The 15466-nt window shown below is 46.1% G+C and overlaps 1 protein-coding gene across 4 annotated transcripts in view; it reads left to right on the plus strand.

Moving 5' to 3' along the window:
• Positions 1-15466, plus strand: part of Khc-73 (Kinesin heavy chain 73) — a 119511-nt gene that overhangs the window by 41831 nt on the left and 62214 nt on the right. For all 4 annotated transcript variants that reach the window (XM_075699436.1, XM_075699438.1, XM_075699437.1 and 1 more), the window contains exons 2-4: positions 11666-11744; positions 13291-13306; positions 14776-14926. In XM_075699436.1, the coding sequence (XP_075555551.1) occupies positions 11666-11744; positions 13291-13306; positions 14776-14926 (246 nt within the window). The remainder of the gene's footprint in view (positions 1-11665; positions 11745-13290; positions 13307-14775; positions 14927-15466) is intronic.

Here is a 15466-nt window from a genome sequence, read left to right on the forward strand (position 1 = left end):
GTGAGAGGTTGCTCTGGCGCGGAACTCGGGATATCCTGCCGACGCCGCCGATAAAGATGACGTAATTCCTTTCGCCGCTTGCGAATTGTCCTCGCGCTTGCGTGAAGGGATCTCACGCGCGTTATCGGTCACGTGGTGCTCGCAACGTCACGGGAACTTAATTTACATGCGGACCGCGCTTAAAGCTTCGCTTGGGCTCGAGATTAAGCGCGGATTTCTTTTTTTTTTTTTTGATGCGCCTGTTTGGACTGCAATGACGGTATTTTTTGCTGTAGGCTAGTTGGTGAAATATATATCTATTGGAAAGAGGGCGCAATGTGACATACGTACACTGGGAAGGACAGACAAGCTGAGCACTTGTCTGCCGTCTGGGCGTCTGTTGGCGCCACTCTTGCTAGCAGATGCGGAATATTTATGTGGCACTAGAGCCCCGCCATCATGGACTGTCACCACGGATGTTTAATAACCGCAACAACTAATGCATGATACTGCGGTTGACTCTGTCTATCGGAATGGCTGTGTGCAGGAGCGTTCGTTCGCATACAAAATTTTTTATAGAAAATCTACAGACAGTCTATAGACGCCTATAGACTTTCTATAAAATTTTTTGTAAGGGTTGTTTCACGACTGTGTTAACGCGAAGTCATTGCACAGAAAAAAAAGAAAGAAAAATTGAGCAATTTGTGTACAGTATACAGCGAACTGCGTCAGTCACAACGTCCAAAACGCAACGCATTTCGCCAAGATTGGTTCAGCATGGATTGCTGAGGAGAACGGATTTCACCGTTATCGCGTATTTAAACAGGAAACTCTCGAGGCTGAGGTCTTTTAAATGTCAGGCTTCGCAGGGAGTGGCAGCGCAACAGATAGCCGAGCGAGCCTGACCGAGTGCCGAAACGTCGCGATGCTCTTCTCCCACGTGACCACTTACTCCGTCGTGACGACACACACACACACACACACCGCCCGTGAAACGAAACCGAAAGGGGTTCGTAGAAAAGCTATTACAATAAATTATCTTATATGCGTGACAATAAATTGCTAACACGCATGTTAGTAAGCAACGATGCTCTTCTGGAACGAAACCTGCGTCGTCCCATGGTCCGCTAGCGTGTGTTTATCGTCTCACATATCGCGCTCTTCTTGCATCGCACTCTCCGAAGGTATATACAGACGGCAGTGCCCGTGGCGGGCGTTTTTCTTATCGGTGGTCTCGAGCACGTCTGGAGTGCCGGCAAGTGCGTATACACTTACGCCGTACTAACCCCTCCCACCCCTCCTCCCTGCGCCTCTTGCTTTTATCAATTCTCGGTCTTTGCCTTTTGCTTTAATTTCTGTATTCTTCTCTGCGCAACTTCCTGCTCCTTGGCGGATCCGTTCGAAGGCGTATAGCTATTGCGGCAGACTGCAGCAGCAGTAGGTCTGCTTTCTGTCCTTTGAATCGTTCGATATATCGGACTTATAACGCCCCCCTATCGCTGTATATCGGAAGGGCATCCAGAAACAAACAGCAGGTGCCTAGAAGACGTATCGAACGGCACGAAGCAGACGATAACAGTAATCAGGGGAAAACGCATTACGTGCCTCGCGCTCTAGTCTGTTCTTCCTTTTTTCTCGTTTGTTTTTTTCGCGCTGTTATTCTTAAAGGCATGTTGAATGGTGCGAAGCAGACGATCGCACAGCGACACCGGAATATTAGAGTTTCAGCAGAGGCAGCGGCCTGCAAGATGCACCACCAGGTAGCTGCACCTTGCAGGCGGTTCACGTTTTTGCCTTCGCTCATCTAAAAAAAAAGAACGCCCACTCCGCTTGCGTTTACCGCAGTACCGGACACCCTAAAACTCTAGTTTTAGCGTGCCCGGTATTCCGGTAAACGCAAGCGGACTTGGTATTTTACCGGATGAGCGAAGGCACAAACATGAACTACCTGCACGGTGCAGCCTCCTGGGGGCGCAGAACTCAACGAGACAAACACAGCTACGATTGCAGTGACCGAGTGTATGTTACTTTGCTGCGGATGTAAATTTTCGGTGGCGGCGTAATCGTGTTTGCTGCCGTAAATGTACACTAGTAGCAAAGTAAAATACACTTGGTTACTGCTATATTGGCTGTGTTTATATGGTTGAGCTCGGCGCCACGAGGTTGCTGCACCGTGCAGGCCGTTCACATTTGCACTTCCGCTCAACCGGTAAAACGCCAAGTCCGATGGCGTTTACCGGAATGCAGGACTCGTTAAAACTCTCTCTACACACCTCTAGCATCTGACTTTGTTTTTCTTTTCATTTTTGATTGTTTTAACGCTGCTGTTAAAGAGGCGTATTGAATTGCGCGAAGCAGACCAGTCGATCACAAACATACAGACGTCATACATATATGCAGCGGCGGTCTTCCTTTTCTTTAAGTCTAGTTACTAAGACGCATGTTTCTTTTTTCGTCTGTCTCTCTCTTGCAACGCTGCAGCAAGTTCAGAAAAACAAACAGTAACAAAGTAATTCGCCCGTACCCGCGTGAACAGTGTGAAAGAGAAACATTGGAGTACGACGCTGTGTAGACCAGCTGTTTGCAGCGCGCGTCGTCGTGCACGTGACGACGCTGTAGACAAACTTGTCGCAGAGCGCGACGTCACGAAGATGCAGTGGCGCTCCCTGCCGCTCTCCAGGCTGACAAACGGAGAAACGAATATTGACAAGCTCTACTAACGTGAATTTTCGCTGCAGGCAAGATTAATAGTCACAGGTTGTTTTGCAAACATAGTTGTTTGAAGCGACCAAACAGAAGTGTCGACATAGTCGTCTGCTCTCTCTGCCTGTTTGCTAACAAACACGCTTCGCCAGTATATGTAGACACCGGAGACGTTTCATGCCGTTACCGTGTTCTTTCTCTCTCTCTCTCTCTCTTCCGCTGTGCTTTTGCGTGTGTACAATTTTGTTGCAGGCCCGAAGCAAACGATCGCAAATATACAGGAAAGAAGCAACGATTTTGTCTGCCTTTCTCTTTTTTTTTTTTATTGCGCGTGTGATCATCTGCTTTGAAGGGTGCAAAGCAGGCGACCTCAAACGAACCGAACAGACGACGCTAGGCGTCTGCCTTTCTGTGTACACATCTGATCTTCTTGCGTTTAGGGCACGAAGCAGACGATCGCAAACGTAGGAAAGAATTCGCAACGCTTGCGTCTGCGTTCCTCTTTACGCGCGTGGCATTGCCTGTCTACTCTGACAACATTCTATAGGCACGCAAAAACCGCCGATATATCTATGTACAATATGACCCACGATACTTGAGCCAGCATTTATAAATATGCAAATGCCACGATGCTGGACAGAACCAAAGTATAATGTTGTTTTGCTGTCGATTGGAGATACTCGGGTTATATTTTGCATTCCGCCTAACTACGTAATTAGTCTTCAGTAATCAGTTTCTCAAACATCAGTTAGATTAAAAGTGTCGATGAGAAAATTGTTGAGCGACATGAAAAACTCCCCGGCACAGCTTTCTGTTGCTCAATACGTGCTACATAAATGTGTGTGTGCTTTCTTTTTTTTTTTTTTTTGCCAAGCATGCCCGAGAATACACGCAGAATTTCCGCGCGACTGGCCGCTTGAGGTCCATGAACAAACACGCGTCGACCGAGCTTGGCGCGCCCCTTTTGAATATATATATATATATATATATATATATATATATATATATATATATATATATATATATATATATATATATATATATATATATATATATATTATATATATATATATAATTACACGCGCAGTCGTGGTGCCCGCGCCCTCCCTTCCATGGAACGCGTGCGGCTCTTAAATTGCAGTCGTGCAACTTTTTGTTTTCGTTATTCGTTCACTTTTGTAGGAGAGAAGGGCAAAGTCTTGTAGAGGCGTTCTTTTACGCATTGTCTGAAAAACGAAAACGTCGGGAGTTTACGCGAACGGTATATATATGGTGTTGTTTACTCGGGAGCCAGGTCCAGAGACCGTCGGTTTCACATAGACGAAACTAATACTACCGATGCCACACACGCTAACCTTCTGTGAGCGCGTTATGGTTTTGTTGTTCGTTCTTTCCCTCTTCCACCTTCTTTTCGCGCTGAGAATTGGCTCCCAATGTTGGTTGCTCTGGCGCACGTATTCACCTGTTTACCTACTTGCTTCGTTTGTGTGTGTGTGGCTGGCTGGCTGGCTGCTCTAGCATATTGCCTTTATTCAATTGTTTGTTCGTGTGGCCGTTCGATCGTACTTTTTCTGTTCAGGAAGTGCTGTAGCCCCAAATTGCAGCCCAACTTAATTACTTGTCCTACCATGATTAATAGGGCGTGTGTTTATATTTGGCCCCAAGCAGCCAATTTCTTGTGTAAATTCTTCCCGTGGTACTCATAAGGGAATGCTAATGATATTTAGCTCCTAATAAAAATTTCTAGTCAAATTATAGAATGTTTTCTTGGCAGGCGCTTCTGTTTGGAAAACAAAAGGGAAAGAGCATGCACTTCTCCTTGTATCGTCGATTTTGCAGAATACGCAGTCGAATCGGAGTAGATTAAACCATCGTTCCTTCGACCGTTTTCTTTTTCGCCGCCCGAATTTTCAGGCACTAGCTGTCTCGACGTGCTCGTCCGGTTCTTTGGTTCTGTTAATTCGGAATTAGACTTGCATCGTCGTAGCGTTTTGACGGTTCTTATTGTAAGAAAATTTATTTAGTCTTGCGGCTTCGAGTGAGTTCGGTGTGCGGCCGCAAGAGACGATTGAAAAGGATGACGTGGAAAGCTGGCTGCAACGGGATTTCGGACCGCGTAAAAAGACGTTTAATATAGCGCATAGATATATAGGAGCCCCCGCGCACAATTCGACGTTTCAAACGCGAGCATAACCGTCGCGATAAGCTAGCAGAAAGAGCAGTTTCTTGATACCGAAACTTAAAAAAAAAAAAAAAACGCCGCCATTACCGCTCGTCCGAATTGGCGCAAGACCTGGAGCTGGCGGCTCCTCTGCGTGGCCTCCGAGATAAGGCGGCGTGCTTGGACTTGCGTCATAGCGACAACCGCCAGGTGCGCGCGTCGTCTGCTTAGGTGCTCATGTATAGTTCTAACGAGAAAACTATACAATTCGTTACCAGCGCTGCTGCTTCGTCAAGATTGCTTTTTAATGATGTTTGCAGTCGAACGCCTTTACAGCGCAATGCTTGTGGCCTCCGAAATCGTTCGTTATACAGGGCACTTCGCTGTAAAGATCGCGCACCGCACCGCCCACAGTAGAACCGGGACACGATTACTTCGTTATACAGGTGATTTCGTCGTAGAGGCGTTCGTCGTAGAAGCGCTCGACTATATATATATACTACTCATTCATAACGAAATTAGCTAAAGTGAAATTTCGTCGCAGTTGTCCTTTATTTAATTTAAGCGTTTCTCGCTTTAATTTGTCTCGTCTTGGCCTGTGACTGCTTAGGGGTCGCTTTCCTGTTTGGATCTGTTGTACCGGGTGACGATGGCTTGTATAGTTGCTTGTGCAACTTTCTTAGAACTTTCGATTATTATTATTATTATTATTATTATTATTATTATTATTATTATTATTATTATTATTATTTGCGAAACGTTGTTGGGATTGATCCCCGACTTTCTTCGCACAACGTTCCTGCAGTTGGAGTGGCTCGACATCGACGACCGAAGCGCGTCTCCGTTCCGCGCAGCAAAAGCATAAATCACCGCCCAAAACCTACATGCCTATATGACGTAGCCTCATGTAGGTATAATCTCTAAAACCGCACATTACACCTCTCGATAGAATAGCGCGTGAGATGTCCAACGGCTTCTTCGATTTTTTTCTCGAATTTCTTACATTTGGACAGCCCCATTGTTGGCCCATCTATGCCAGACACCGTGGTCATGGTCATATGCTGAATTAAGGGGGCGAATACAGTGAATCAAGGTAGAGGGGACGTGGACTTGCCAGCGAATGCAGCGGCGGTCGGCGGTTCACGTGTTCTCCCGTTGGCGAAGCTCCAAAGGCCGCCGCCGCCGCCGCCGCCGGATAGACACATCGCATTCCGTTCTGGCGGGGGGCGAAGGGGTTGGGGCGCTCCGCACTTACGTCATAGCGGCAAGACACCCGACGGCGGGTTGCATTGTCCAGGTCGCCGCGCTGGCCTGGTCAGCGTCCGAGAGCGCCCCGCGGATCAGCCGGACTCGAGTAACATTGCGGGCGCCAAGTCTGAGGGCCAGGCGTGCGCAGTCCAGCTCACGCTAGAAGAATTGGCACTGGCCGCGAGCTTGGACGATCGCCAATGTTCGCCCCTCCCCCCTCACCTCCCCCTTTGGTTTTTTTTTTGTTAGTCTAAGTAATAGAGAGCAAATACGTCTTATACACGGCATGCCCCATACGGTTTATTAAACGCGGACGCCGGTGGCCCGTTAAGTATAATTACTTTGTATAACGACCCGCCGGGGGGTTTAGCTTAGTTGTTGTGATGCTCGGCTGCTTAAAAGCAACGAGGTAGCGGGATCGAATCCCGATGGCCACGGCGGCCGCGTTCCGATAGGGGCGAAATGCAGAAAACGCCCGTGTACTTAGATTTTAGGTGCACGTTAAAGAACCGCAGGTGCACTGCAAAATAATTTACGCCCTTAAAAGTGAGAAATAGTGTAAATATGTATAACTCACACCCATAAAAAGGGTGTAAATATGTAAAAAAGAGTGTAAATGTGTATAACTCACATCCATAGTACGAGTTAGACATATTTACACGCTTTTTAATGTAATGTAAATGTGCCTATAACTCACACCCTAAGAGTGTGAGTTATAGACACATTTGCGCCTTTCGCTTTTAAGGGCGTAAATTATTTTACAGCGTGGTTCAAGTTAATCCGGAGTCCCCTCACTTCGGCGTGCCTCATAATAAGATGGTGGTTTTGGTACGTAAAACACCATAATTTATTTTTCTTTGTATAGACTGCAGGAAGTGGGACGTTTGCGTTGCTACTGATATTTGCTGCGAGTGCCACCGTGTCCTCTGGAATGACCCACTTCTATGTAGTTTACTGGTTAACAAGACCAATACTTTTAGTCTGCAGTATGCAGCTAATGTCAGTTCATTGACAATGTTTTTTTTTTTAATCAGCAAACTTATAAACAGAATGGGCTCGATCTTCGTTCGTCTTTCCTCTTTTCTCCGTGTCTTAACACGCTCTTTATTACACGGTGTTTCACCACAGCCCTATATGCCACGTGTCCGTCTTACACTCTTAAACAAATCTACACCCCCATTTGGGGTGTATATCTGCCACACAAGGATAATCGTCATCTGCCTTGCTTGCACTTCCTTTCTTGAAAACGCTGCACTCGCTACTCTCCTGTCGAGAATGCTCTGTCACGCTGGTAACGCGCCTGACGTTCGTGACTTGAAGGTACCGGCCTCGCAGCGTTAGAAGAAAGGAATTGCGGGCAAGGCAGATGACGATTATCGTTGTGGGACAAGATGCGTCCCAAAGGGTGCACATTCTTTAGAGTGTAAATCAGTTTTACACCCTTTGGGGTGTATCGCGTCCCCAAACGATGATCGTCACCTGTATTGCTTGCGTCTCCTTTCTTGAAAGCTCCGCGCTCGCTGCTCTCCTGCCAAAAATGTGTCACGCCAATAACGCGCATGCCGATCGCGACATGGAAGTGCAGCCTTAAAGAAAGACATGCAGGTTAGATCACGATTAACGTTCTGAAACGAAGATACGCTCCAAAGACTGCTAACTTTTCTGAAAGCTAGTGTTGTCATAACACGCTGTTCAGGGTTTTTTTTTTTAGCGTAGCACTCTATTCTAAAAGGTTTCACAATACCCTTGGGAGCTTAAGTTGGAGAGCTTTAGATAGGTTGCCCAAGCGTAGGGGGAACGTAAGCCGTCCCGGCGTACAAAAGAACTGAATTTGCGTCGCCCATCGCTCGGATCGGGTACCCTAATCTAAATCCTTCCTTTAACAGGCATGCGCCCTCTACTTTCATGTCAAAAACGCTGTGTCATGCTAACACGCGCGCGTGCCGTTGGTGACCTGAAATCACGATTATTTTTTAAGAGTTTTGTAATATATGGGGTCGCAAGAGTCTTGCGGCGTCTGGGTTCCAGAAAAAGTCAAGCCTGCTGTACGTTCAAGAAGGGCTTGCGTCCCCTAATTTCGTCCGACTATGTGGCCTACCGCTAGAGTGCCTCGATGTCATCCTCTGCCTTCACCGATACTTCACCCACCTGCCAGCCTTGTGCGCACCATAGCTCATTCACCTTGCGCGTGCATCTATAACACGTACGCGCATGCATTTGAAAGGTGGCCCGGACGGTCGCGTTGAGGCTAGAGATTTAACTGCGCAAGGTCATGCAGCCGAACGATTTCTGAGGGAGCCCCTTCCTTCCTCCGTGATTGCTGCAATTGGTAGCAAAGCGCCAGCCAGTTACGTTCGCTCATTTCCGTGGCGTCACGGCTTGGGCGAACTTCTTTCAATCTCGACGTCTATCAGGAACTATGCTTTATAGACCGTTTCATCGGGCGAGGAGGATAGGGCGCGCGGAGAGTTTTTCCTCCTCTCTGGCTTGGGCGATCCGGCGCGGCGCTGCTTGAAAGTATTGCTGTCGCGTGCTGCGGAACGATTTCGAGATGTTTTAGACCTTACTTTGTGAACTTTACGCCATGTTCGCTCATATAAGGTCGTCAGGGAAGCCTTTCGGTGCATCAGTAACTATACTGTAGGCAGAAATATGTCTTGGGGGCGCAAAAATGTGACGCGCATAATCAGCCGCGATGTACGCGCATTATCAGTCGCGGTGCGTGTTTGTTTACTATTTTGCTTATATCGATTTCAATTCAACAAAGAAAGCCGGCGTCTCTGCATTACCAGCATTAAATGGTAAATCAGCTCACTGTCTGATCGATTGGAGTAGGGAGTAAAACATAAAACATAAGGGTGCATGCTCGTGCACGGCCAACCTAAGGCAACCACGAACCATCTGAGCGGCAGGCTTTATCAAATATTTGTGATGCACTGGCATCGGTCTCACGCATTTCAAGTCTAGTATGCTTCAAATTACCATATGTCTTGCTGCATGAGGCCCATGGTGCTGCTCAACACAGCGATCACTGCGGTTGGTGAGCCAGCACGATACATATATAAGCTGTGTGCTTCGGCATTGCCTCTTTTGGCCGTTATACAGCCATAATATATGAGAGGGTTCGCATAAAAAGAATGCGATGGCTATTTTTCAGCGCAAGATTTCCGTAATACGTGTGAGCGCGTCGTAGAGAACTGAACGAACACACCCGCAAAAAAAAAAATGAAAAAATCTGTTACCATCCTCTTTCTCTAAAAAGCAAGAGAAAACGGCCTATGCCGCACAACGTTTATAAATATATAACCGCTGATGCCGTATGCTTGGACCATGCTCTATATAGAACAAAGATATCTGTAATCCAGCACCTACCACTGCTTAGGACGCTCGCGCAGTTCGTAAATAGTCGCTCTGCTGGACAAGCTTAATTCAGACTATAAGGTATGCTGCTATTACTAGCCAAAACTATTTTATTCATAGGTGGAAACCTCATCCATCCAACCAAGTAGTCACGCAATGAAACCTGCAGCGAACAGTTTGAACGCTTGTCAAAGTATAACAGCACAGCTCCCATCGTAGCAGAACGGTACCCACGCTGTTACGATCGTCGCGTATGTTTCATGGCTCATAAACCGTAGCTTAGAAATAGAGGATGATACTGCAATAAGGTCACATTAGTGATTGGAACATTCAGAAATACACAATTGATCTCCGAGGCTGATTGTAGGCTCAAATATGCGCGCACACATCGCGCTGCGTGTTCCGTCCACCTCAACGCCAGCAGAAATTCCGGCCATGACGCCTTAAACCACTTCAGCACGTCTCACAGAACCGCTTACCACCTAGAAGACGCACGTCATACTAAACAGACCACACGACTGCGAAAACAAACGCCAGAACCTACCGCCGAGCGTATACCTGCCATGCAAAAGACCGCTTTCACCCAAGCCAGTATGACGCTGCTCATAGGCGGCGCCACTGCGTTCACAATATGGCGGCCCCTACGAAAAAACGGTCTATAGAGTTTCATAAAAAAAAATCATTTTTAGTGTAGAGAACTATACGTATGTTTTGAAGCGCAAAGGGGCGCACAGGATAGGTGCAGTGCGGTTTCTATTCGTTTCGTTTTTTTTTCGGAAACCCTAGATACAAAGCTACGAGAAGGTGTACACATCTGGGCTCATCGTTTTTTATTTTATTTATTCCGTCAGGATGAGCAAAACGGTAGCTCGCCACGACGGTATACGATTCTGATGCGAACATCGCGCCAAACACAGTTTGAACGCGCATGCTCAGTTTTTCTTTTCTTTCTTCTTTTTTTTTTTTTTTTTGCCGCACCGGTTCGGCACTTTGGTTGTTTTTGCCCCTGTAGCACCTTTTCGCGCGCCAGAGTTCACGACTTTCGCCCGCGGCATTTCGCCCACCCGCGTTCGATACGGTTTCGGCTCGGCACCGTGACCTCCGCACGGAGCTACGCGGGAGGTGGGAGGGCGTTTCGGGGAGAGGGAGAGAGAGAGAGAGAGAGAGAGAGAGAGAGGAGCCGACGTCGTGCGCGTGCTGGCTCCGCCACGTACGTGCTTACGTAACGGTTTACGTGATGCGTCACGATCTTGCTGTGCTCGGGTGCGACGGGAACGCCTTATCTACCCCGTCTCTCCTACACCTTTGTTTGTTGTTTTTGACTGGGGGGCTGAGGGAGGTCTCTCCGAGCGGTTGGATACCTGCCGGGGAAGCCCATTAGCGACGTTTGGTAGAGTTGTTGGGGAGGTTTAGGAACGGTGTTCTCAAGCAGCTAGCACATATCCTCCAAGACCCGAGAAAAAAGAAAAGTGAACGCAGAATCTTAGCATAGAGTTGCTGTTCTACCTGTTACGGAGGCGGTATCGGTAGCGCGCAGAACTGTTTTTGTTTCTATAAGGCTGCTGATTATTGCAATACATATATTGTATTGGGCCCATCACTAGCCGCTTTAGGCGATGGACCAAATATCCTTGCACACACTTTTCATATTATTATGTAATAAAATTTCCTTTTGATTTGATGATGAGCCTAACAGTATGCTAAAGTACTCCAATAATAGTGTCAGTGACACTGCATGCTACCTGCGCACGTGCAGCTGTCTGGAACCACGTGTAACAATTATATTAAGCCAACAGAATGAAGCCAAGGAAAGCATAAGAAAAATTAACTCTGGTTTTAATTGAAATGTAGAAAAGGGGAATCAAAGTGAATGAAAAGACAGCTTGTCACCGGCAGGATTCAGGCCCACACCTCCCACATTATGCTTGTGAAGCTTTGCCATTTGAGCTATCGTGGTACCTGTTTAGCTACCGCTGTGGCCCCCCTCCCGTCAATTTTCTTGGATATTTGCATACATGTACTAGATCTGACACTGGTAGTGTTAGACAGTGCCATTGTGAAGAACAAGAAGTTTTCGCTTCTTTTGTTCTTAACACGTGTCAGTGCTGCAATGTCTTTTCACTAACGTTGGGGCTGCATCTCGCCTTCGGTGCGCACCTACCACTGTTGCGTACATTCCTAATGCAAGACGGTTCTGCATCTTGTCTCTTGCAGAGGTGGAACTAGGGGCACAATGCGTCGTCGAGATGACCGAGGGCCAGACGATCCTCTACAACAGCAACAAGGGTGAAGGGTGAGTCCCGTTCTGTCCTTTGCCCGGTCTTGTGCAGCTCCCGCATTATCCCGTTCAGTTCCAAATGCGCCTGCGTTGTTGCTGTCGCCATTGACACTGACCATTGTGCGCGGGCACCAGAGCGGAAAGACTGCATCCAGCAGAGAAAACAAGTTGGGCGGTGGGGTGGGATAGAGGGGAGGGATGCGTGTGTGGCGGTGTTGCTTTTATCTTTGTTTAGGTTATTGTGATGCCGTGTCTGATCTTGCAGGTTGTTGTGCTTGGGGGAACACAAAAGCAAGCCCTGTGATTTCTTTTTTTTTCAACCCCACCTGACAGGCAGGTCGAATGTGAATTGGTTTGGGCCATTATTGAAGCACCAGAGCGTGCAAACAGCGTGAATGTCATTTCCTTTCTGTGCCATTGTTGGCTCGTGCTCTTGTCTGCGTCAGGAGCAGCATAAAATTGATTCTCGTCATCTGGAACTAGTTTGGTCAATGCCTGTGGGTTGTGTGTTTTTTTATTCACATTTACTGCAGTGCGTTTTAGAAGTCACACCCTCTCTTTCCTTACAAGTTAGAAACGGTTGGAAGTTGCAAATTCTGATTGAATTTGTAAGTAGAGGAGTTTAAGTAAGGAAGCCTCAGGCATGGCAATTTGTGTGCAAAAGATTAGATCTGTGCTTCATTTGGGTATAAAATTTGCAACCGTTGGAGACAAGTTCCTTCGACAACTTGAGCAATGTTCTATGCTCTTGAGCAGAAGTGCTTCGGACTTATACTCTGATTGGACAGTTATGGTTTTAGACATATCTATGAGGCTTTGTTCATCTAATTTGTGTGAAGATAGTTGTGATTTTCAGTATGGTCCACTTTTAAGGGAACACCTAATTATTATGCTGCCATCAATTACACCTGATTACAATGTCTACAGGCCATTAGAACATGCAGAATATCTCTCATGTTAGTGTGCCTGCCTAATGCACCATACCAGCATCATTTCCTGGTAAAGTTGAGATGTCGCAGTTATATTATTCTATTTAGTAATAGCTGTTCTGTTTAATAGTGAACCATACCTACAGCATGAAGCTTGAAATTATTAACATAATTTATGCCTGGTTATTTATTGGGCTGCAGTATAGCATCTAGCTAGCTGTGCTGAATCTAGCATCTATCTAGTTGAATGCTAGCTGTGAAATGATCAGGGTAAGGATAATGTAATTATCATATTCCTTAGCTGTTCTTTTTCACGCTTCGTCAGTGGTCCAAGCAGCGCATTGTTATCACCATGATCGGCTGGCCGTGACCGGTGGATGATAAGACAAGAATAGAATCGAGCAACAGGAATCCTTACATTAGCTGGCCCTGATGTACATAACGTGTCACATGGCTGATTCTCCCGCGATCGTGTCTGTCGTCTGAATCCAGCTTTGCTAGCATACAACTTGTCAGGGTAGGCACACACATAGTCCGTTTAGAGACCTCTCAGTGCTGCTAACCTGACACTTCTTTCTCTTTTGTCCCATTTTCCAACTCCTTGCTTCCATTTCCAACTGCTGCTGGCATAGGCGGAAACATCCAAAGGTGAGCTACACTCTGTGAACTTGTCATTTTCAATAACCTTACTTCCTGTCTTGCAGTCATTGTTCTGCATATATCCTGCATGGGTCAGTTTTGTTTAACTTAGCTAGACCATGCTTATTGTATAAGTACACACAACAAACATGAGCGACAGTGATTTAACAAGGAATGTCAGTGAAGTTCGACGAGAGGTCTCGTCTTTGTCAGGGCAGCATCTGCTTTTATGGAATGGCGTTCTTAGCTCAACAACTGTTGGTGACCTCAAGCCTGCATCTTTATATGAACTTCCATCTTGTTTGGACACAACACACATGTATTAGCATCTGTGCTGTTTTAGTAGGTGTCTGCCTCCAGTGTAATCACTACAATTCATGAATGTGCCAGCTAACATGGAGGAAGCTTTAAAAATTTAAGTGATACCTGTTGGGTGGATGAAGCTTGCCTATATGTTGTTAGCATCCTGTAGAAAAAGTCTCCAGTATTTCTTAACTTATGGCTGCAATGTTGTTTGAAGAGCTCAATTTCATTTGTGATACACTATGTCTTGAATTTTTTTTCTGCATTTAAGTGACAGCCTTAGAGCACAAGCAATGGAGGGCAACTGCTTTTTAAAGGTTCCAAGGGCTTTCTTTGATGCATGGAGAGAGAGAGAGAGAGAGAGAGAGAGAGAGAGAGAGAGAGAGAGAGAGAGAGAGAGAGAGAGAGAGAGAGAGAGAGAGAGAAAGAACACTTAGAAAAGAGCTATGGAACCAATAAAACGTTGCAAACAAACCTAAGTGATAGTTTTAGTTGTGCTCTACAAACCTTGTTTGTCATTGTGGCCATAAAGTTAATAATTAGAGAGGTATTTAAATAATCCTTATGGTACTGAACAAATAAGAACACAAGAAGTACTTGGGACTTTTTTGGGGGGAGTTACTAACAACATGTAAGTGGTCTCACCCACTTGCACTCGAAGCCCTTGATATTCTTTTTACTTGTTTCATGTTAGCTGGCATTACCGGTACATTCTGGCTAGGGTTGTCGGAAAGCAGAGGGCCCAAGCACAGTGAACCTGGTGAAACAGTGACTGTCGTCCTCATTTTCAGCCTCGTGTAATTTAAGACTGTAAGACCCCTTGGCACATTGTGATCTACCTGTCAGTGCCATTCAACAATTTATATAATGTATCAAATATCATTGTAGAACTGATTTCACTGTTTGATTAAACCGTATCAAAGAATTCTAAGTGTGAGTGGGGCTTCTTGTTTTGGCTCCCACTTAAGAGCATGTTTGATATCAAATTGCTGACGGCTTTTTTTTTTTCTTTAAGGTTACAATAAACAATTTACAAAGATCAAGTTCTCTATATTGTATAGAGGCTGAATTGTTAGTTTATGAACGCCGTATGAGAGTTATGGCCTTGAGCACAGACTTCCTTTCATAATGGTGAACCGTTTCTTATGTTTGGATGCATTGCCTTTTCATTGCAGACGTTTGCCTTCGACCACTGCTTCTGGTCATTCGATGAAGCAGACACACACTTTGCCACCCAGGAGCATGTCTACACCTGCCTAGGGACAGACATCCTGGACAATGCCTTCCAAGGGTACAACGCCTGTATTTTTGCCTACGGGCAGACAGGTGCGTCGTCTTGTTTTCATCATGTGCCACATTAGTTTTGTTTTTTTTGACAGCGAAATTGTGGAATGCCTCCTGTATCCTTCCAGTGCTATGCATCAGTGTCGTCGAACCTAGCTGGTTGTTCTAAGGAGAGTTTGTTTTTATTGCATATGGAACCTAACACTCTTCCTCAGGTGTATGTGAATATAGGCCTGGACTCCTGGACTTCAGTTGAAGGGCAACGTTGCTGTCCACTCTTGTGGGTCAGAAAGGGGGAGGGCTGGAGGACACGGTTGTAAACTTGATGATTGTGAATGATGCATCTGTTTATTTATTTATTTATTTTATTTACCGTCAGGGCTTTGTAAGTTGTAGAAAGTTGGACGCCGACAATAACGATTGAAAATAAGAAGACGTTTCAGCTCCTGCACGAGAGCCTTGTGCATAGGAAATGTTTATTTATTTCTAATCTTTAGGGTCAGCATCCAACTTTCAACCGCTTACAGAGTCTCCTGCCAACCAGACAGGGTTCCATCAAACTCTTGATTTCCTCCTCAGGAC

This window comes from Dermacentor variabilis, chromosome 7, assembly GCF_050947875.1.
Source record: "Dermacentor variabilis isolate Ectoservices chromosome 7, ASM5094787v1, whole genome shotgun sequence".
Lineage (NCBI taxonomy): Eukaryota > Metazoa > Arthropoda > Arachnida > Ixodida > Ixodidae > Dermacentor > Dermacentor variabilis.